The following is a 23,730-nucleotide window of genomic DNA, read 5'->3' as shown; positions in this document are numbered from 1 at the left end:
GTCAAGGCCCAGGAGTGGCGACACATGGACCAGCAGCGGGATCGGGGCCCAGGGAAAGTGCGGCACGGGCCAACAGCGAGGTCGGGAGGACCACAATGCATCCTACAAAACCCAGGCAGAGAGGACCTGCGGGAAGGAGGGAGGAGGACAGTAGCATTATGTTTGTGTGTGTGTGCTAGGCCATTGTAGCAGAGCCCGGTCTCCAATTGTCTTGGATCCCCTTGCCATTGGACCAAGACCTTGCTCTGTCAAGCCCGTGTGGTAGCTGATGTGCAATGACCACCCCACGTTAAAAGAATTCACGCACAGGCATCTTCCACCCTTTAAAATGAAGTTCAGGACCTGGAACGTCAGGACCCTCATGGACAACCCCAACAGTGACAGACCGGAACGCTGTACTGCTATCGTTGCCCGGGAGCTCAGACGTTTCGACATTGACATCGCCACCCTAAGTGAGACCCAGCGGGCAGGGGACAGCCAGCTCAGGGAGCAAGGTGGTGGCTACACCTTCTTCTGGAAAGGCAAACCTGAAGAAGAACACCGCCTCCATGGGGTAGGCTTCGACATAAAAAATGAACTAGTTGGGCATCTCAGAGACTCCCCTAGCAGTATAAACGAGCGCCTCATGACTCTTCGGCTCACCCTAGCCCGGAACCAGTGTGCTACGGTCATCAGTGCGTACGCCCCAACACTGGAAGCCACAGACGAGACCAAAGAGGAATTCTACTCCAGCCTCAAAAAATCCCTGTCCCGAGTCCCAACGGGCGACAAGTTGATCCTCCTTGGAGACTTTAACGCCAGAGTTGGAAAGGACACTGACCTCCGGGGAGGTGTGATCGGCAGAGAGGGGGTAGGGAAAGCCAACTCCAACAGTACCCTCCTCCTGTCGAAATGCTTAGAACATGGCCTTGTCATAACCAACACCTTGTTCCGTCAGAGAGACAAGTACAAGGCTTCATGGCAGCACCCTCGCTCCAAGCACTGGCATCTGCTGGACTACGTCATCGTCTGAGCGAGGAACTGCAAGGACATCTGCATCACCCGCGCCATAACAGGAGCTGATGACTGCTGGACAGACCACTGCCTAATCCGCTCTGTCATCTCCATCAATGTAGCCCCAAATCAGCGGTGGCAACAGAAACAATGCCGCAGGAAAATTAATGCTGGAGCACTCAAAGACCCCGCTAAGAAAGCCCTATTCAGCCTGAGCCTTACAAACAACCTGACGACTCCCAGTGATGTAGAGACACAGAGTGCCCACAGCAGCTGGTCTGCACTCAAGGCCGCCATAATCAGCACCTGTGAAGAGACGCTCGGTCACTCGACCAGGAAGCACCAAGACTGGTTCGACGAGAACGACCAGGAGATCCAGGAGCTAATAATCCGCAAGCGCAAGGCATTCCTGATCTGGAAACAGCAACAGAACTCGAGAGCAAGAAAGCAGCTCTACAGACGCCTGAAGGCCGAGGTCCAACAAAAAACTCGCGACCTAAAGAACAGATGGTGGGTGGAGAAAGCGCAGGAGATCCAGCAGCTAGCCGACAACCACAACGTACGTGGATTCTTTAGCGCAGTCAAGAGCATCTACGGCCCAAGCACCCAAGGCCCTACCGCACTGCGGGCCAAGAACGGAGAGGTACTCATCAAGGACAGAGAGGCAGTCAGTGCCTGCTGGAAGGAGCACTTCGAAGATCTCCTTAACCGCGACTCTGTCTTCGACACGAGTGTCCTCAACTCCATCCCGCAGCATGCTACCCGCCACCATCTCAGCACAACCCCAGCCCAGCATGAGGTTGAAAAGGCCATCCGACAACTGAAGAACAACAAGGCCTCAGGAGCCGATGGAATCCCCGCCGAGGCACTAAAGCATGGCGGAGAAGCACTACTGGCGCGAATTCATGAACTCATTTCTCTTATCTGGAAGGAGGAGAGCATGCCAGGGGATCTCAGATACACCGTAATTGTGACCATCTTCAAGAAAGGTGACAAGTCCGATTGCAGTAATTACAGAGGAGTTTCCCTGCTGCCTGCCACAGGGAAAGTCATCGCAAGAATCCTCCTCAATCACCTTCTCCCAGTGGCCGAAGAACTCCTCCCAGAGTCGCAATGCAGATTCTGCCCACTAGGGGCACAATGGACATGATCTTCAACGCACGTCAATTACAGGAGAAATGCAGGGAACAGCACCAACCGATGTACATGGCCTTCTTTGATCTCACAAAGGCCTTCGGCGCTGTCAACCGTGAGGGATTATGGAGTGTCCTCCTCAAATTTGGCTGCCCTCAAAAGTTTGTCACCATCCTCCGCCTGCTTCAAGACGACATGCAAGCCGTGATCCTAACCAACGGTTCCACCACAGACCCAATTCACGTACGAACTGGGGTCAAGCAAGGCTGTGTCATCGCACCAATGCTCTTCTCGATCTTCCTTGCTGCAATGCTCCATCTCACCCTCAATAAGCTCCCCGCTGGAGTGGAGCTAATTTACAGAACAAATGGGAAACTGTCGCCTCCAGTCCAGATCCAAGGTCGTCCCATCCTCTGTCATCGAATTACAGTATGCAGACGACGCTTGCATCTGCGCTCACTCGGAGGTCGAACTCCAAACCATCGTCAACACTTTCACCGAAGCATACGAGAGCATGGGCCTTACACTAAACATCCGTAAGACAAAGGTCCTCTATCAACCTGCCCCCGCTACACAGTACTGCCCCCCGATTATCAAAATCCACGACAAGGCCTTGGACAACGTGGACTACTTTCCATACCTCAGGAGCCTACTGTCAACAAGGGCAGACGTCGACGACAAAGTCCAACACCGCCTTCAGTGTGCCAGTGCAGCCTTCGGTCGCCTGAAGAAGAGAGTGTTTGAAGACCAGGACCTGAAGCCCGGCACTAAGTTCATGGTCTACAAAGCAGCAGTGATACCCGCCCTGCTGTATGCCTCAGAGACATGGACCATGTACAGCAGGCACCTCAAAGCACTGGAGAGGTACCACCAATGCTGCCTCCGCAAGATCCTGCAAATCCATTGGCAGGATAGGCGCACCAACGTCCGTGTTCTTGCTCAGGCCAACATCCCCGCGTCGAAGCTTTGACTACGCTCGATCAGCTCCGATGGATGGGCCACATCGTCCGCATGTCTGATACGAGACTCCCAAAGCAAGTGCTCTACTCGGAGCTCTGGCACGGCAAGAGAGCCCCAGGTGGGCAGAGGAAACGCTTCAAGGACACCCTCAAAGCCTCCTTGAAAAAGTGTAACATCCCCACCGACACCTGGGAATCCCTGGCCCAAGACTGCACAAAGTGGAGGAGAAGCATCCGGGAAGGCGCCGAACACCTCGAGTCTCTTCGCCGGGAGCAAGCAGAAGCCAAACGCAGGCAGCGCAAGGAGCACACGTCAATCCAAGCACCCCACCCACCCGCCCCTTCAACCACCGTCTGCCCCACCTGTGACAGAGACTGTAGGTCCTGCATTGGACTCATCAGTCACCTGCGAACTCATTTTTAATGTGGAAGCAAGTCATCCTCGGTTCCGAGGGACTGCCTAAGAAGAAGAAATTAAAATGGGAGCAAGGACTGGAGAATCATGTGTTGAGCAATGTTCCCGCAGCTGTGCAGTAATGGGAAAGGTCCCGCGCAGGCCGTTCACGGGCTTCCCCATTGTAAATACCGCGCATGCACAGAAATCTAAAGGGACTGTGCACTAAAAGAAACAGGCCGCGCAGAACAAAGCGCAGCTCACGGGGAACATTGGTGTTGAGTACCCAGAATTTGACACACTGACTTTCACATCCAATTCTGCAATCTACCCTCCCATAGGGCAAGGCTTTCTTATGGGAACAGAGCAAAATTCATCCTTACCTACCTATCTGATCGTGTTGCTTTTGTTTTTGCAGGTATATTAATCATTGTGTAGGCTAATTCCTGAGCTTTCTGATTGGTTCTAACATGTTTTATTGACAGAGCTGTTTACCAATGCATTTGGGGATTTGACAGAGGCCCAACCAATGAGGATTACATTACATTATTTGCAATGAAGCAATCCACAGTACCAGCAGCTAATAAATTTCAGGCAGCAAGATACTAATTCTGATGGGGAGGTTACAGACTCAGAACCCTTTTATTGAAACCAGAGACAATTTTTTAAAACTCCTGGAACATTCTGAGAGTTCTAACCCTCCACACCCAGCATCTCAGGCCTGAATTGATAAACAGCCCTATTAACGATTGCTGTGTCAGCTGCTAAGCGGTACTCGATTCAATATTTTTGTTTCTCTACGCATGATACCACAGGTGGTGTATTAGTGTTGTAAATAATTACAGACAGCAATGAGTGATTTAGCCTAAGGTCAGGGTTCAAATGACTTCAAAGTGTAGTGCACAAGGAGTCTCAGAATTTTAAAGGACATTTCCATCTACTTTTCCATGCAGCTATCAAAACCACTTACTATTCCATAATCAAGGTGACATTGTTCTTGGCTTCAAAGGCATCATAAAGCTGAATCAGGTTGACATGACTTAACTGATTCATGACAGTTATTTCATTTTTTATATCCTCCTAAAGCAGAAGAGAATTCAAAGTCAGAACAGGATATTTAGTAACTGATAAACTCTTACTCATGAAATAAGTTAGGATATTCTACTTAAAAACTAGGGGGGGGGGAATTCGGTTGATTTGCGCCTCCCATTAGCACCCTAAGAGGGCGCTAATGGGGCGCAAAGCAACTAGCGCCTGGGCGCGGTGCCACCAACACCTCCCGCGATATTCTGTGGGAGGTTAGCAGCGACGGTAACCGTTAGCGCCCCGTGGCGCTGTGCCTCCGGCAATGACGTCATCATCGTGCGCAGTGCCCCGCTCACGCCCCCGCTGCGATCTTAGGTAGTGCCCCCTGACTTACCGCCGGACACTATGTCCGACAGGATCGGGGGGCCTACCTGCGGCCGGGGCAGCACAAATTAAAGGGGAGGTGCCGGGCAGCCATTTTTTTTGCTGGCCGCTTGCCAGCACCTGCCCCCGTTGCTGTCCCCGACCTTCTGTGCAGCCCCCCCCCCCCCCCCCCGCGGGATGCCAGCAGCGCTCCATGAGCCCGGCACTTCTCTTGAGTGCCGGGCTCTTTTGCCGGCACTCCGATCTCTGGTGGCCCAGCTGGGCCCCGGGTTGCACTGTGCTAGGCCCCTCCCCTTTAATAAGGGGAGGAAGGCCTGCAGTACCGCGGCGCGATGTTCTGCAGAGCGTGGCGCTGCGGCATGTAGCGCCGTGATATTCACTCACTTCCACTAGCACCCCGCTTCCCTTTTGGGGTGCTACCAGTGAATTTCGGGCGCGGGGGGCGCTAATTTTTCTGGGGCACTAAAAGTAGCACTCCAGCGAAGTTAGCACCCCAAAGGGGGCGTGACCCAATTTTTCCCTCCAGGACTATACACTTTGGCCTAGAAATCAGATAATGTGCAAAAACAGGCGGTGCTACCGCAAGGCGAGGTTAACTCGCACCCGTAAAAGGAGTGCAGGCAGCACTGCTATTTTGGTGCTGCCTGCTGATTTAAATGATTGCAGCGCTGAACCTACCGTGCAATGTGCTGTTTCAGGTGATGTGCTCAGCAAGAGGCCCAATGTAGTGTGGCCATAGCGTCCCTGGAGTGAGGCAGCATTTTCCTAAAGTTAGGCTGTCATTTTAAAAAGCAGTCTCGAACCCTTAAAGGGGAATTGCCTTCTAAAATAAAAAATTAAAATCATATAAAAATAGGCAGTCTTTAGCCCTTAGAGCTCATCTGCCTTCTGAAATTAAAAAAAAATTATTCCAAAATGGCAGTCTTCAGCTCTTAAAGCTGAACAGCCTTCTGCACGTAAAAAAATGGTAGAAGTGCTTCAGCACTAACACAAATGGCTCAACTAGCCAGGGAAAGGGCACCCAGGGTCTCACTTTGTGCAGCCTTCCACCAGCCATGCTGTAGCCACTATGGTAGCACTGCATGACATCACTGGATTAGGCAAAGGCACACACAAGACAATCACTAAGAGAATGCACAAAGGTGATTAGTTGATTTCTTGATATCATATTGGATGCATATATGGATAAAGTTGGATTGGAAAGTTTGCTTTGTGGTGGCTTTTATTTCAGCATTGTGGCCAAGAGGATGCTGTGATGATCCATAACAGAGGGAAGGTAAGGTGTGGGACAAATGTTGAAAGGGGAATTGGGGTTGTGTTCACTGGTACCACAGGTGGATGATTCCATTCCGGATATCCCGGCCAGAAAGGGGCTGTCTGGGTTGCATCCTTCCTTCTGCTTCCTCCTCTTCTGTTTCTTCCTCTTCCCTCTGCAAACAGCTTGTCCCCTTTGCTGCCTCTGCTTCATCCCCATGTGCCCCCCAGGGCTGTGAGCAAGTGGTCTTCTCAAAGGCAAAATACTGCGAATGCTGGAAATCTGAAATAAAAGCAGAAAATGCTGGAAATACTCAGCAGGTCAGGCAGCATCTTGACCTGAAACATTAATTCTGTTTCTCTCTCCACAGATACTGCCTGACCTGCTGTGTATTTCCAGAATTTTCTGTCTTCTCAGAGGTCTTCCATTACCATCCAAAGCCTTGCAAGCTTCCAGCAGCACTCCCTGCACTCTGCACACTTTAACAACTTTTTAAATGTATTACACCAAGCCACTACTTCATTAAAATATTTTTTTAAAGTCTGAAATACAAATTAACCTGAAAGATATCTTTGGAATTCTCTGCCCCAGAGGGCTGTGAATGCTGAGTCTTTTGAGTATATTCAAGGCTGAGATAGATAGAGTTTTGGACTCTAGGGGAATCAAGAGATATGGAGATCGGGCGGGAAAGTGGAGTTGAGGTTGATGATCAGCCATGATCTTATTGAATGGCGAAGCAGGCTCGAGGGGCCATATGGCCTACTCCTGCTCTTATTTCTTATGTGTGTGTCCTTTTAAGAAGCGCTGACAGCATCTCTGCAGGGCTGCTTCGCGCACGTTTCTCTGTGCATAGTTAGGACAGTGCGTTATGGCGTGCGGCCACGTCCAAAATAGCTGTCGGGGCGTCAAATCAGGCAGTGCATGCCAACTGACGTCACAATCCATTCACTTAAATTTGAGAGGCCAGCACTGGCAACGGCAGCGCTATGGCCCTCGCCGGAAGCAGGCTGATGCAAGGAGGCCGCCATTTTTTCAACAAAACCTGCCTTAACGGCTGGCGCTACAACGGGGAATTTCTAGGCCTCTAAATTTACTTTCCTCACTCCCTCGCCCTTCTTTCCTGAAGGCACTGACTCATGTTGTGGCTCAGTTCCATGGATGTCAGCCACTCTCCAATACCTTAGTGTGTGCCAATGTGCAGGAGGAGAAATGGATCATGATCAGGAGTGCAACCCTGGCTGATTTTTCCCTTCCAGGGTACAGGCACCAAACCAATCCTAGTGCCCCTACTGCTGCCACAGCTAAAATCAGCTGGCTCAGCTTAGACCAAAATCTAAACCTGGGACCGTAGTATTATTTCATTCCATTCTAGGCAGAGCACTAACCAACTGAGCCATAAGGGGAGCATCTTTACTTTCTTAATTAAAAGAGTGACCTGCAGGATTTGCAAATGTATTCGTTTTATCAACACTGGTATGTTCTCTTCAAATTAAATCTACCCAAATGCGCTGTGTAGTGTGGTATGGAACCTTACAGACCACTAACTTCCCAGATTTGATTCTTAATCTGTGCTGAATTACCTGATCTCAGCCTGGGCCACAGTGAGATCACTAATATTAATCCATAGGCTAGGAGTAGGTGGAAAATGTGTATATGTGGACATAAGGTAAGGATATAGGTTGGCTTCAGTTGTCCAAACATCTCACAGTCAAACAGCTTGCTGACACTCATTGGCCGAGAAATTTGTTTGCCTCCGAAAATGGGCGTGGGGACCATGATGCATTAGCAAGCCGCGTCTGTTTGGAGGACAGCAGGCAGTGCGTAAACTTCATGCTGCCTGCTAATTTTGCATGATTGTGGCATTCAACCCAGCGCTAATGAGTGGCTGAACGCTCAGCAGGGGCCCAAGTTCATGCGAGGCTAGCACCAATTAAAGCTAGCCAACAATACTTAAAGACAGTCTGCACCTCCTGCCTGCAGCAGAGCATTGAACTGGCTGGGGAAGATAGTGAGAGGAACAATTAATGATGGCACAACAGGGGAGAGAGCGTGCGCCAAGGTTCTTCGATGCAGCACTGGAGGCCTTGGTGCAGGAGGTCCATAGGAGAGAGGTCCTTTTTCGACAGGGGGCAGGAGGCCCTCCAGGCAACAGAGCAAAGAACAATGGGAACAGATAGCTACTGTGGTGAATGCCAGCAGTATAGCCCTGAGGACGTGGACACAGTGCAGGAAGAAGTTTAATAACCTCACACGAGTGGTCTAGGTCAGTGTATTCAACTTCAAATGCCATATCCCACAAACTGCACCACTAGACTTACACACTGCTCAATTCACCACACCCCCATCACTCTCCTACCAACAATCTCTATCAGTCACGACTCATATCTCACATTCACATGCTCCATCTCACCCACACACACTGGTCAGAGAGAAGACAATCAAGTCCCCTCTCATATAAAGACCATCTATCACCTCTCTTATGCAGCAGTGGATGGCGAATTGCGAGATGTTACAGATGTCTCCTGCTCCAGCCTGGAAGGATCCCGATGCAAAGAAATTTAGGGCCATGGTCACCTTCACGGCACTGCCAGCGCTGTCCTTACCCTGGTGTGAGGCTGCAAGTCTGGTTGTAAGAAGTGGCAGAGTTCTGTGAGCATCTCTTTTGTAAAGCGCAGACGCCTCACACACTCCTCCTGGCCCAAGTTGAGGTAAGAGAATTGCTCTCGGAAGATCCTAGGTGGGTAAGGCCTTCTGCTGAGAATCCTCCTCCCTCTGCGAGCAGCTTCTCTTCTTCACTGCCCCTGCTCCATCTTCCTGTCATGCTGCAGGCCGAGGGAGATAACAACTAGAGCGCCTATGACTGGAAGCAAGTGGTCTAACCAGAACCCTTGAAGTCAGAAGCAAGGCCTTCTCCACTTGCAACATCACTCCCTGTCACCTCACCAACTTTAAACAACAGTAGAAAGCTCCAAACACTCCCACAAACTTCCACATAGCCAGTAGAAATTAATCAGCAACTCACCTGAGAGCAGTTGATACTCCCTTTAAATATTGCTAGTAGGGGGTCCTTGCAGGTTGCTGAACCCATGTTCAGCTGTGCGAGGTTAACACAGGGCATTACTTCCAGCATTGAGGATGAAAATGGCAGCGATCTGCATACTCTATATACTTCTATCGCATGCTCCCAGCGCCGACACTAATGCCCTCACCAAGATGGCATCCGGCGCAGCCCGCACCAGAATTGTGCGCGCTCCAACGCCATTTCCAACCCAAATCAGCACCCGTAGCACCCAAACAACTGGCGCTCCACAATCAAAGTTTTAGCCCATTGTCTAGTGTCGCACAGTTGTGTAAGGTGGTGAAGGGCTGGCAGGGCTTATGGAACTGTACACTACCTCCAAGAAAGAAGAGGAATAGGAGGAAGAAAATGTACATAAAAAGACAAATCACGTAGTCCTTTCACCTTCTTCTCCATTCACCTTTTAGTGAACCAATATAGATAGATACAGTGCATTGCCATTCTGCAACCACAAATGCATCAATAGTTTTCACTCAGTTAGGAGTCCAAAAAAGGTACTATGGTGGGCAGAGCTGCACAGTGGCATTCATGGCAGTGCACCAACATATATATACCAGGTAGTAGTAGGATGGGTTTGCCCTTCACATGCCAATTTGTTGATCTCAGCCATGTCATCAAGCAGAGGCATTAAGTGGAGGTTAAGCAGTTCCCCAAAAAGAGGAACAGAAAATTATTAGAAGAGTCACACCATATTACTTACATGCACCTACCCGTAGCCAAATATGGAATGGCACTGACCAAGGCATGACAGTTAATATTGAGCATGTCCTCCCTGTATACTCCAAAAATGAAAAATTTATAATAATCAAAATAAGGGGAAAAATGAGCATTGACATGTAAAGAGCACCGAATTTTCCAAGAGGACCACGAACATACACTTTGGGGGTGAAATTGGATTGGGACAGAAAATGGGCCCAGGGAGCGCGAAACGTGATCTGACCCGTGCCAGTTCAAAGTGGTGCAGGCAGCATGCAAAATTTGTACTGCCTGCTCATTTACATGGTTGGAGCACTGAGCTCAGCACTAAATGTGCTGCTGGTTGGCTCAGCACTCAAGAGGGAGGTCAATATCGGGTGCAGTCTACTGGCCAATAAAATTTTGCCTAGGCTCTCTGCACTTCTTAAAGGGGAGGCGCTTTGTTGCAGAAGCACCTCATTGTCACTCTGGATGCAGTCAACAGCCGGGCCTTCTAGGCCCAGAGCTGCTTAAGGTCATCCTGCAAGGCCATCTGCAGCGTCCCTCACAGAAAGTCAGCAACCTTCCATCTGCCATGCTGCAGCCACTGGGGTAGCACTGTGTAGGAGCACTAGAATAGGCAAAGGAACACAAAAGTCAGACACTAAGGGAATGCACATTATTGATTAGTTGACTTTATTATGTATTATTGGATTGATTTATTTGTAAATTATGCTTGGAATGTTTGTTCTGTCGTGCCTCTCATTTCAGCTTTGTGCCCAAGAAGACGCTGTGATGTTCCATGACAGAAGGATGGTAAGGTGGGGCAGTGTTGGCCAAGGGGGATCTAGAGCTGGATTCATTGGAAGCGGAGTCTGATGAGGTGCTCACGGACAGATCATCCGGAACGGGGATCTTCTGCCTGCCTCCTCCTCCTTCTCCTCCTGAGGTGGTTGTGGAATCCATGATGGCAAGGACTGTGCCTTCATGATTGCCAAGTTGTGGAGGATGTAGCAGAACACCACAAAATTGGACACCCACTCCGGCATGTACTAGAGGGCTCCTCCTGAGCGGTCAAGGCAGCGGAACCATTGCTTTAGCACCCCGATGGTCTGCTCGATGAGCTTCCACATGGCAGCTTGGCTCTCATTATATGATTGCTGGCCACGAGTGGTGGAGTTGAGGAGGGGAGTCATCAGCCAGGTGTAGAGCGGATAGCCCTTGTCTTCGGGCAGCCACCCTCAGGTTCGACGTGGTGATTGGAAGATTGCTGGCACACCGGACTAGCATAGGATGATAGCATCATGACTCCTGCCAGGATACCGGGCATTCACCATCATGATGTGCTGGGTGTGGTCGCACACCAACTGCACATTAAGTGAGTGGTAGCCTTTGTGGTTACAGTACATCTCAGGATTGATATGCGGCGCCCACAAAGCCACGTGTGTGCAGTCGATGGTGCCTTGCGCACTCCTCCTGCTTCTCTCTATTCAGAGAGAAGACAATGAAGTCCCTTCTCCTGGAGTACAGAGCCTCTGTGACATCCCGGATGCAGTGATGGACGGCGAACGGGGAGATGTTCGCTATGTCTCCTGCTTCTGACTTGAAGGATCCGTGGCGAAAATATTGAGGGCCATGGTGATCTTGAGGACCACTGGCAGTGCCATCATTGTCCTGCTCTGAGGCTGCAGGTCTGGTTCCAAGAGGTGGCAGAGTTCTTTGACTACATCCTTGGTGAAGCAGAGCCTCTGAATACACTGCTCCTGACTTAAGTGCAGGTAGGAGAAGTGCTCTCTGAAGATCCTAAGTGGGTAAGGCCTCCTGCTGAGAGCCCTCCTGCCCCTCCTCCTCCTCCTCCCTCTGTGAGCAGGTCGTCCTCTTCTTCGCTGCCTTCGCTCCATCTCCCTGTCATGCAGCAGTGCGAGGGGGACTGCAAGTCGAGCCCCCATGACTGGGAGCAAGTGGTCTGAGCAGAACCCTTGAATTCAGATGCAAGGCCTTCTCCACTTGCAACACCATTGCCTGTCACCTCGCCAACTTTAAACAACAGTAGAAAGCTCCAAACAGTTGCACAAACTCAGACAGAGCCAGTAGAAATCAAAAAGCAAGTCACCTGCAAGTTGTTGATGATCCCTTTAAATAGCGCTGGGGGGGCGGCTGGGGGGTGTCACTCATGGAGCTGAATGCATGTTCTGCTGTGCGTGATTTGGAGAGGGCATGCAGTTGAGCAGCGACATCCAAAATAGCAGGTTGTGCATCAAATCAGCGGAAATGAGGCGGGCGCCATTTTTTTTTGCCGAAACCGGCCTTAACAGCCAGTGCTGAGGTGCCGAATTTTGCGGTCTTTGTGTTTTAACTATGTTAAGATACACACAGAGCTGCCTGGATATACACTCAGACATTAATCATTACAGATCATGATCCTGGTAGGCAGTTGTGCTGCCTGGGCTCTATTAAGGAAAGACAAGCAAGTAATGTGAAAAAAAACCATTGTAAATCACTGCAGAATCTACGTCATTCACCAGGCTTTCAACATGAAACACTCCCCAGGTGACTGCAGTTAATCAAAATGAGGCAAGTGGCAAGCAATATTGAGAAGTTATTTTAAGTAAGGAATTTACCCTTTCCTTCGGTCCTTTTACTTTTATTATTTTGGCAGCAAGTTCGAGGCCCGTTGATATTTCTGCACATTTATGAACTTGGCCAAACCGACCCCTGCCATTAAGAAATACAAGAGTAAAAAAATTAATTTGCATACCACAGGAAATCATCACACCAGATTACTGCATAATCTTCTTTATTCACGTCATTGCTATGTTTATAATTTACTAAACTAACTAAAGGAATTTTAGGCTCTATATGGTGTGTTGTATTTATCATGAGTATGGTATGAAATGGAATACCAGAGATAGATGGCAAGAAGTGGAACAAAATCAGCTACTTAATTAAAACTTCTGCTGTTTTCAGTGAGTTTCAGAAAAAGCCTTTTGCTCCAACCAGTAATACGTGCTGTACAATGCCCAGTAACAAAATAAAAAATAAAAAACTAACAGAATAAATGGGGGGAATTTTAACATGGGTGAGCGGATGGGAGTGGGTACAGTTGGGGGGTTAAATGGGCAAAAATTCCAAGTATGTCGGGAAGCCAGCTCCAACCCGCCGACATCTGGGATTTGCTGAGGCAGGACAGGGGGGGGTAGCCAACCCGTTCCCTGAAGGCGGGCTGATATTTTTAATATGTTAATGAGGCTGGAAGCCTCGGATTTTACTGTGGCTGGCTGAGTTTCCTGGGCCTCAGGAAACCCAGCAGCTGCAGCAACGCGAGGACAGCCTTGGGGAGCACTCTCTGTGGACCAAGAGGAGCAGGGGTGCTTCCTCCCGTTTCCCCCCCCCCCCAAGCTCCCCCACCATCAGACCCCCATATAAACCTTCCCCCCACCGGGCCGGGGATTGGACTCTCCCCCGGGATTGGACCCCGTTCGAGATCGGACCCCCCGGGGGCGGAGATCGGACCTACCTGGTCCTGTGGCCTCCTCTGGAGTGCTTCCTGCCCAACTGGAAGCCAAGCCTGTCAATCAGGCTGACTTCTGGGCGGGGAACCTGTCAGGGCCAAAAGTCGCACGCTGTGGAGTTAAATCTCCACAGCACGCGGGGAAACCCAGACTTCCCAATAGATTGGGAGAAGGGGAAGTGCAACGAGACCTGGGCGTCCTTGTGCACCAGTCGCTGAAAGTAAGCATGCAGGTGCAGCAGGCGGTTAAGAAGGCAAATGGCATGTTGGCCTTCGTAGCGAGAAGGTTTGAGTACAGGAACAAGGATATCTTGCTGCAGTTGTACAGGGCCTTGGTGAGGCCACATCTTGAGTATTGTGTGCAGTTTTGGTCGCCTTATCTGAGGAAGGATGTACTTGCCATGGAAGGAGTGCAGCGAAGATTCACCAGGCTGATACCTGGGATGGCAGGAATGACGTATGAGGAGAGATTGGGTCGATTGGGCATGTACTCGCTGGAGTTTAGAAGAATGAGACGGGATCTCATCGAAACTTATAAAATTCTAACAGGACTAGACAGACTAGATGCTGGAAGGATGTTCCCGATGGTCAGGGAGTCCAGAACCAGGGGTCACAGTCTAAGGATAAGAAGTAAGCCATTTAGGACTGAGATGAGGAGGAATTTCTTCACCCAGAGAGTGGTGAACCTGTGGAATTCTCTACCACAGAAGGCAGTAGAGGCCAATTCATTAAATATATTCAAGAAGGAGTTGGATATATTTCTTAAGGCTAAAGGGATCAAGGGATATGGAGAGAAGGTAGGAACAGGGTACTGAATTTGGATGATCAGCCATGATCTCATTGAATGGCGGAGCAGGCTCGAGGGGCCGAATGGCCTACTCCTGCTCCTATCTTCTATGTTTCTATGTTTCTGGGCTTCCCGTCCGAAACTCTGCCCCCTCTGCCTACACAACCCACCCCAGTATATATCCAGCCCAATGTGCTCAATTACCTTTTTTCCCCAGGTTTCTCCACTTTTCAACCCTCCTCATCTGGTGGCATTGGTTCTTGTTGAAGTGAGGTTCCACAGGTGCTGTCAGCCCTCCAGTGCCTCACACAAGTGGCCATTCTAGAAGTGAGTGTGAGCAGGCTATTTTAAGATTGAGTTAGGGGGAGGCATAACAGCCCAGCCTGATTTTGTCTTCACTTGCCATTTACATATGTGCACTTCCAGCAGTGGTTACTAGATAGAACCCTGGACCTTTTGTCTCCTTCCTAGCTCAAGGATGATGAAGACAATTATAGCGATCCACCATCCTCTAGCCTCCATGGTTGACATGAGCTCTGTCAGCACAGGCCAGAGAGCGAACCTGGTCGGTACGCTTCAGTGTGACAGCGCACGGTCAATTTACCCACTAAGGTACTACCGAAGCAATTGTGTATAAACTCTGTGCACCTCAGTAATTTCATGGTCGCAAAATTCATATAAAATTGTAAAAATGACGACAGTTTTAAAGTACCAATAATCTGAAACATTCAACTTGGAACTGTACAACAGAAAATGATTATTAATATTTCACTGTAAGCACCTGGGAAGTGAATAGCTGTTGTGTAATGAGGTCATTACCTGAACAAGATTGACTGGAGGCTATTCTAGACCAAATGCTTTCTAACAATAACAACGTTATTTAAGAGCCCTACACTTAGCAACATGGGTTTGGAATACATTGTGCATCTTTACATAACTATTGATATCCTTTAACATTTATTTTTTTAAACTGAAGGTTCTGGGATTGTACTCCTCAATGCTACATAGTGAATAGTTGCACAATAATCAAATGCCTTCGTAGTTATCTCACTTCCTCAGGCTTTCATTTGGCAGTAATTGACCAAAATGACTGAAAGGTCTGAAGAATAACCTACCCTCCTAGCACCTCATTGTGATGAACTGTGTATGAGGAGGTTACATGAATTTGCTTCGTGGTCACTATGCGATGACTGAAGGGGGCTGGAGGTGATGGACTATCATCTGAAAAAGAAAATCAAAACTTTACAACTGGCATCACATTATGGTTTTACAAATATGGTTGAGAGTGAAATATTTGAAATTGGAACTAATGACTAGATTATGAAATATCAACTCACTGTAATGATCAGTAACATGTCATCCTAGAATGGTACACTAGGTGGAGCTGTATATGTATATATAAGAGTGGGCTACCCACAATGCACTAGGTTACCCACAAGGCAGTAGTCAAGATGGATGCCTGCACACGAAGTCCACATGGCTGAATAAAGTGACTAGCTCAAGCTAGCTGTTCATAATGATAATGTCTATTTATTTATGAACATAACATGGTAGCAGGAGTGGTAAAATCTGCTGAATATTGTGAAACGCGACATGGAGACTTTGAAGCCACCGGAGGGTTTGAAACTCACGGGGAATGTCAACTGCAATTGGCGGACTTTCAAACAACAATTCGAACTCTACATTGCTGCCATCGGGTTCGGTATGAAGCCAGATGCAAGGAAAATAGCGTTGCTGCTCACAGTTGCAGGCCGACAGGCGATAGAGGTATTTAATACATTTGTATTTGATCAAGAGGAGAACAGAAAAAAATTGGACGATGTGCTAAAGAAATTTGATACACATTGTTCTCCCAAAAAGAACGAAACCTATGAGCGGTACATGTTCCGTTCACGGACACAGCAGCAAAATGAGACTTTTGATAGCGTTATGACCGATTTGAAACTGAAAGCACAGACATGTAATTTCTCTGAACTGAATTCATCCATGATTCGTGACCAGATTGTGTTTGGTATTCATGATAAAAAGGTCAGGGAACGTCTGTTGAGAGAAACCGAACTAACATTGGAAAATGCTGTGAAAATATGCCAAGCCAGTGAGCTAGCTCAAAAGCTCAGTGAAATTAATAATGATGCGACTGTAATGAGTGACTGTGCTGCTGTCGGTGCTGTGTCCTACAGGGGGAAGAAACGTGGGCAGAACAGAAATGCAAAGCAATCGGAGGATGGAATTTTTAATTGTAAACGCTGTGGTTATAAACACTAGTCTAGACAATGCCCAGCGTTTGGCAAAATGTGCACAAAATGTAATGGAAAGAATCACTTTGCCAAACAATGCTTTTCAAAAGTAAAAACAAAGAAAGGGCAACAAGTCAATGTGATTGAGGACACTGATTTAAGTGAGACATTTTTTGTAGGAATGGTGTCATGTGACAATATAGAAAAGGATACAGAAAATGTGCAGCCCTCAGGAATGGACAATGCTGAACATAAAGTTAATGCAGTAAAAGAGGACAAATGGATGATGCCACTGCAGGTAAATGGAGCATTAGTTACATTGAAACTACACACTGGGGCAAAAGCAAACTTAATCAGTATGAGTGACATTAAAAATATGAAAGAACAGCCCAAAATACAGAAAAAGTCAGCACTACTGAAAAACTATAATGGACAGAAAATAGATAGCTTAGGTGTATGCAGACTTAAAGTGACAGTCAAAGACAAAGTGCATCATCTCATGTTTTCTGTTGTGGCTGAAGGACTTGATTCACTACTAGGTGACAAAGCTTGTGAGGACTTAGAACTGGTCAAGAGAGTCTACCGTATCAATTGTGCCATAAGTAGGCCAGATGACTCAGTGGATTCTGTAGTGAGTAATTTCCAGGATGAGTTCAAAGGATTTGGAGTTCTACCATTCACTTACAAGATCCAGCTAAAGGAGGATGCTCAGCCAGTGGTACATGCGCCACGGAGAGTTCCAGCACCCCTGCGTGGCCGGCTCAAGAAAGAACTGGACAGAATGACCACACTAGGAGTCATCAGGAAAGTCGAAGAGCCAACAGACTGGGTTAACTCCATGGTATGTGTAAAGAAAAAGAACAATGATCTAAGAATATGCATGGATCCAAAGGACTTAAATGCAAACATAAAACGTGAACACTATCAGATTCCCAAGCGAGAAGAAATCACCAGTGAAATGTCAGGTGCCAGATACTTCACAAAGCTCGATGCCTCACAAGGATTTTGGCAACTAAAACTGGATGAAGAGAGCACCAAATACTGTACCTTCAACTCACCATTTGGCAGGTATTGTTTCCTCAGAATGCCTTTCGGGATAATATCTGCATCTGAAATCTTTCATAGAGCGATGGAACACATAATTGAAGGTCTGGAAGGAGTTCGGGTCTATGTTGATGACATCATCATCTGGGGCTCCACACTGAAAGAACACAATGAGAGACTGACTAAAGTGCTACAGAGCATACGCCGGAATGGACTGAAGCTCAACAAAGCCAAGTGTCAGTTTGGCATCCAGGAAGTCACTTTCCTAGGAGATAATCTATCTGGTAAAGGAATAGAGCCAGATATGGAAAAAGTAAACACCATACTCAACATGCCCCGACCCACTGACAAAAAAGGAGCGCTACACATCATGGGGATGATAAACTTCATTGGAAAGTTCATTCCTAACTTGTCAGCCAAGACAGCCTGTCTGCGAGACCTGCTACATAAAACAAATGAGTTCGCATGGACAGAAAGACATGAACAAGAGTGGATGAACCTTAAAACAGTGCTGACAACCACACCTGTACTCACCTTCTTTGACCCAACAAAGAGAATCAAAGTGTCAATGGATGCATCAAAAGATGGCCTAGGCGCGGTCTTGCTACAAGCAGAGGGTGAAGATTGGAAGCCTGTTGCCTATGCCTCCAGGTCTATGACTGATTCTGAGTGTCGATACGCCCAGATTGAAAAGGAATGTCTAGGCTTGGTAGTTGGACTAGAAAAGTTCCATGGCTACATATATGAACTTCCCACCTTCACAGTTGAGACAGACCACTGCCCACTGGTTGCCATCATAAAAAAAAACCTGAATGAGATGTCTCCAAGGATTCAACGACTCATGATGAAGCTGCAAAGATATGACATTGAACTGATCTACACACCAGGCAAACATATACTGTTAGCAGATGCACTATCCCGAGCACCCACAATGAGTCATGTGAGCTCTACTGAAGAAGACGTGGATGTTCATGTGAGTATGGTCACTGCTGCGCTGCCCGTGTCAGACACAAAATCAAAGCAAATAGCAGAAGAAACAGTAAAAGATACAGTGTTACAAACAGTAATAGAGAACATTCACCATGGTTGGCCAAAAGGTTCCTGTCCAAAGTACTTTCACATCAGGTCAGAATTGAGTGTCGCAAGTGGACTATTACTAAAACAGAACAGAATAGTCATTCCACAGGCTCTACGTCAAGACATGCTCAAAAGGATTCATGAGGGACGCCTCGGAATTGAAAAATGCAAAAGGAGAGCAAGAGACACTGTTTATTGACCTGGCATAAATAAGGACATTGAGAACATGATAGGCAAATGTGAGACATGTCAGAAACACCAAAACAAACAAGCAAAGGAACCAATGATAGTAGCTGACTTACCAACAGCACCATGGCAAAAGGTTGGTATGGACCTTTTTCATTTGAATGGTAAAGAATATCTATTAGTGATTGACTACTATTCTAACTATCCTGAGATGGCGCTGTTCTCAAGCACCACAGCAAGCAGTGTCATAATGCATGTGAAATCCATCTTCGCCAGACATGGAATTCCCAGGATTGCCGTTAGCGACAATGGTCCGTGCTTCAACTGTAAGGAGTGGCAACAGTTTGCAGCACAGTATGACTTTCAGCACATCACATCCAGTCCTTTGTATGCTCAGTCAAATGGTAAGGCAGAAAAAGGTGTTCAAGTTCTCAAGCAGCTACTGAAGAAAGCGACAGAAAGCAAGTCTGATCCTTATCTCGCCCTGCTGAGCTACCGAGCCTCACCTTTAGACTCTGGTCCTTCACCTGCTGAACTCCTAATGGGTCGCAAGTTGCGCACCACACTACCCTGCTGTGCAAAAGAAAAGCAGAGTAAGGAACTAAGACAGAGACTTCAACTGTTAAAGCTGAAACAGAAATCAAACTATGACAAGTCATCCAAAACTCTGAAACCATTGACAAGGGATGATGTTGTCAGGATTGAGGATCCAGATGCATGGAACAGGAAAGCTACAGTTCTTGAGGAAGTAGGACCAAGGTCATACACTGTTAGAACTGAGGAAGGACAGATTCTCAGGAGGAACCGCCGTTCCCTCCTAAAAACACAAGAGACTATCCAAGAGCAAATCGATGACAATGCCGCAACTGAATCTTGTCACTCACCACCAGAACAATCTAACACAAACACACATACAGGCTCTCATGAAAACACATCAGACTTACCTGTGCTGAGAAGATCCACACATGAAGTAAAAAAGCCTGATAGACTTAATCTTTGAATACAAAGAAAACTATATTGAAAATGTATTGACTGTTGTGAAGATGTTTATGTTGTTATGATTGATTGATACTGATTTTGTTTAACCTCAAAGAAAGGGGGATGTAATGATCAGTAACATTTCATCCTAGAATGGTACGCTAGGTGGAGCTGTATGTATATAAGAGTGGGCTACCCATGATGCACTAGGTTACCCACAAGGCAGTAGTCAAGATGGATGCCTGCACACGAAGTCCACATGGCTGAATAAAGTGACTAGCTCAAGCTAGCTGTTCATAATGATAATGTCTATTTATTTATGAACATAACACTCACCAATAATGATTTTGTAATCTTCTGGCTTCTCAACAGGTCCCTTGGCTTCTTTCGCTTTGTTTGTGATCTCTGTAGAGTCTGTTTCTCTCTTTGCCGAGTCATTCACTTCTGCAATTTTCTCAGGTTCTTGGCTTGCTTTCTGAAGTTCTTTTGAATCCTTTGTTTCACTACCTTTGTCTGATTTGCACTTGTTTTCTACTTTATTTTGACAGCTCTGAGCATTTTCCTCACTTTGCTGGCCTGTTTGTACTTTGATGTTTTCTATCGCTTTTTCCTGGGTTGCAGGTGCTTTGGATAATTTGCTGATTCTTGCATCTAGTGCTGTGTTGGGTTTCTTTTCCTTTGCTGTTTTCTGTAATATATTAGGTCCTGTTTCTTCTTTAGGCTTTTGCTGTTCTTTGTACTTTTTGGGGGGTTCTTTCAGCCCTTTACATATTGCAGGCACAAACTCCTTGGTGGCTATTACCTCTGGATTGGCATTTTCAGTAGGACTGGATGGCATTCCCTGTGTTGTAACAGAAGTCCTGTAAAATAATTGCAGCGTTAAATAAATAGCAGCTTTTCGCTCCAGCTCGACGGGCCGAATGGCCTCCTTGTGTGCTGTAACCATTCTAAGAGTCTATGATTCTTTGAGTGATCACTCGGTTTGTACAAATGTAAATTCTGAGCTCTATTATTAGTGAGTTCCTGAAACAGCTTTTCTTATCTTGGAATGCCTGGAAATCCCCATTTTTAAGGCAAGGATACAGCAGCTTTCACAAACCATGAAGTTGCTTTAAGTGACAAGGAAGGGTTTCTAAATCACTAATTATGCATGCATGGAGACTAGGTGGTGCCATAGTTTGCTCTTGAGACCTAAGTTTCAATGTAACTTGGTTCATAGGGTGATAGTTTCCTCTCTCTAATATCTGTAATATTCTATATGGCATTGGAAGTGGTTCCATAACAAAACAAGCAACTCTTAGCAATGGATCACTCGTCAATGGGAAACGCAGAGAGCTGCGAGAATTAACGTGAATTGCAGGACAGTTGTTACCAAATCTGTCCCATATCTGCCTCTTTATACTGCAGAGTGTGAACTACATAGCTAAAGCAGTAGAACACCAATCTAAGGAAATTGTGGCTAGACTGTATAGTGCTCAGGTCTGACCATATTAGTTCTGGTCGCCAAGACATAAGGGAGACATTTAAGCACAGAAAAAGTGCCACAAAGCTGATCCCTAGGGCTGAAGATCTCAGTTATGATGAAACCTGAAGAAACATGAGGTTGTCAGCCTGGAAAAGAGGCATCAGAGAGAATGGCCCAGAATTTGCTGCAATAGCGATATTGGTGTCGAACCATTGTACTCCCTGATCCTCCAGTGGTGAAATCACACCACAATTTGCTGGAAAAATAATAATTAGAATACGGCGCAGCGGGCATAGTGAGGGATCAGGAGTGGTGCGGCCAATGTCTAATATACATCCAAGGTACTGAAGCCCAACACAGAATGAAATAACAGGTTATTTAACAGGCATTTTTAGGAGTAATGGCCCCAATCTGATAACATGGGGCTAGGTCGCAATACGGACAGAATGTACAGGTCGGGTTTAATTTGATTGATGACTTTTTACTGAAACATAAATATCTCCATCAGCATTAAGAAAGGACACGTATGTATTTTATTACCGGTTGCAATCCATGCTTAGCGCACAAGTTCAATAAATATTAATATAAAAATAATATCAGTCAGGAGAAAATCAGAACGTGACTTGCTGTCAAAACACTTATTTTGTTACTTAATTGAGGTTTAAGATTTCAATGACATTTCTAGAACAAGTCAGTAAAACTGTTATCCTCTGCTGAGTGACTGAATACTATACTGATTCTGAGCCCGCCAGCACCATTCTGCAATGCTCTAAGTGGCTGTGGCAATCACAGTGACGTTAATTCAGCAAACTCCATCTCGCCACTGATTTTAATGGGGGGCGAAGCTATGATAATTACAGGAAACTTTCAATTTACCGGCACCTAAATAACCGGAAATCTCGGTTAACCGGCAAAATTCAGGAGCAGGTTCAGGTAACTTTTATTACTTGCCTTCCTCCATTTGTTGCTGTGCAAGGGTGTGGCTGCAGCTGTTGCTAAGCTACAGAGACGCTTGCAACTTGTGGCCATTGTTCTGAAGCTGTTGCTAAGCAACAGGGTTTGTTGCTTTATACGGAGCTCTCAGCTCCGTATCTTTTACTATAGCTTTCGGTTATCCGGAATTTTTGATGAACCGGCACCACGTCGGTCCCGTCCGTGCCAGATAAAAAAAGTTTCCTGTAGTTGTTTAACTTTATCAGCGACGGTCTCTGTGGAGCAGTGCATAAGTCCCAGCAAATGATGGCATCGCGTATGTAATGACATAAGTCACTCGCCATAATTTCCTGAAATTTCTGCACAATTAGCGTATGCCGTAGATGGCGCAAATTCAGGCCCATTATCTTATCTTATAGAGCTTTATAAGATAGTTAAGAGAATGGAAACGATAAACCAGAATATTATTTTAAGTTAAATAGCGAGAGTTGGACAAGGGGACATAGATTCAAATTGGCAAATGGCAAATTATGATCCATGTCATAATTCTTCTTTACACAAAGAGTGATCAACGTATGGAATAGACTTCCAGGAAAATAGCGGAGACAAAAATCCAGGAATCTTTTAGGAAACAACTGGATGCTACAATGGGAGAATTTTAGGATCTTTTAGGGTAGATGAAAAAGTTGAGCCTAATGGCTGGTCTTGTCTATAATTATCTTGTGATAAGCAAGATCAGCACTGTTTTATTTTTAAACCAGGTAAATATAGCTTATTAATATGTGAGTTGTAACCTGGTTTTAAAAAATTATAAAACAAAAATGTAGCTCATAAATGATATTTTTCTTTTTAAGGCAGCAAAAGTAATAGTAATAAAAAGCCCAGATATTAATTTTCTTTAGGTAATTGGTTCAAACTTTGTATTCTTAATGCATCTGTTCAGTTCCATGCTATTTGTTTACAAATATTTTCTACTCTAACCAGGATTTATCAATGATACAACAATGGAAGAAAAGCGTAAGTTTTGAAGCTAAGGATAAAGAACAGATTGATGAGTTATTAAAGTTTAAATGTTACCTCTCGAGAAGTAATGTGCAGCTTCCATCAATCTTTGACCGAGTAGCAACCAGACTGACTTCAGGGGCTCCAGTCAGGACAGTGAGTATTATCTTATCAGTCTCTTTTCTCTGACTTCTTTCAACTCCCTCTAGTTGATATGCCTCATTGTCTGTGCTAGTTTTAGTCATTTTTTTCAGGTTGTCTTCTGTAAAGTTCCGACTCTGTGCGTATTCTTTATTTTCCCGAGGAACTTCATTCACTTTTCTTGTTGCAGCAGAGACCTCTTTTCTGCTGGCACCACCAGATTTGTTCGTTATCACTGGAGCCCCCCGAAAGTCAGAATGTCCCAAATCTTTGTGTTTGGCAGCAGTTTCTGGGGGCTGATGCGGTGAGATTCCTCCTTCAAAATGAAACGTTGCCTGTGGTTCAAGTAGAATAATGCTGTCTGCATGTGTGTGCTCATCTTTAAGTTTCTGGACATTTCCACGGGATTGAGTGACTTCGCAACCATTGTCCTCTAAGTAAGGATGTTCAATAAAGAAAAAAAATACATT

At 46.4% G+C, this 23,730-nt stretch overlaps 1 protein-coding gene across 2 annotated transcripts in view; it reads right to left on the bottom strand.

Moving 5' to 3' along the window:
• Window positions 1-23,730, bottom strand: part of mylk3 (myosin light chain kinase 3) — a 125,256-nt gene that overhangs the window by 30,678 nt on the left and 70,848 nt on the right. For both annotated transcript variants that reach the window (XM_085991525.1, XM_085991524.1), the window contains exons 3-7: window positions 23,195-23,693; window positions 20,056-20,579; window positions 15,313-15,418; window positions 12,521-12,614; window positions 4,451-4,560 (exon numbers count right to left, since the gene is read on the bottom strand). In XM_085991525.1, coding sequence (XP_085847651.1) covers window positions 4,451-4,560; window positions 12,521-12,614; window positions 15,313-15,418; window positions 20,056-20,579; window positions 23,195-23,693 — 1,333 coding nt within the window. The remainder of the gene's footprint in view (window positions 1-4,450; window positions 4,561-12,520; window positions 12,615-15,312; window positions 15,419-20,055; window positions 20,580-23,194; window positions 23,694-23,730) is intronic.

The sequence above is a fragment of the Somniosus microcephalus genome, chromosome 6 (genome assembly GCF_052327205.1).
Source record: "Somniosus microcephalus isolate GS21.2 chromosome 6, FLI_Smic_1.0, whole genome shotgun sequence".
Taxonomy (NCBI): Eukaryota; Metazoa; Chordata; class Chondrichthyes; order Squaliformes; family Somniosidae; genus Somniosus; species Somniosus microcephalus.
Note: the sequence above shows the minus strand (reverse complement) of the source record. Positions and strands in the feature narration are given on the sequence as shown.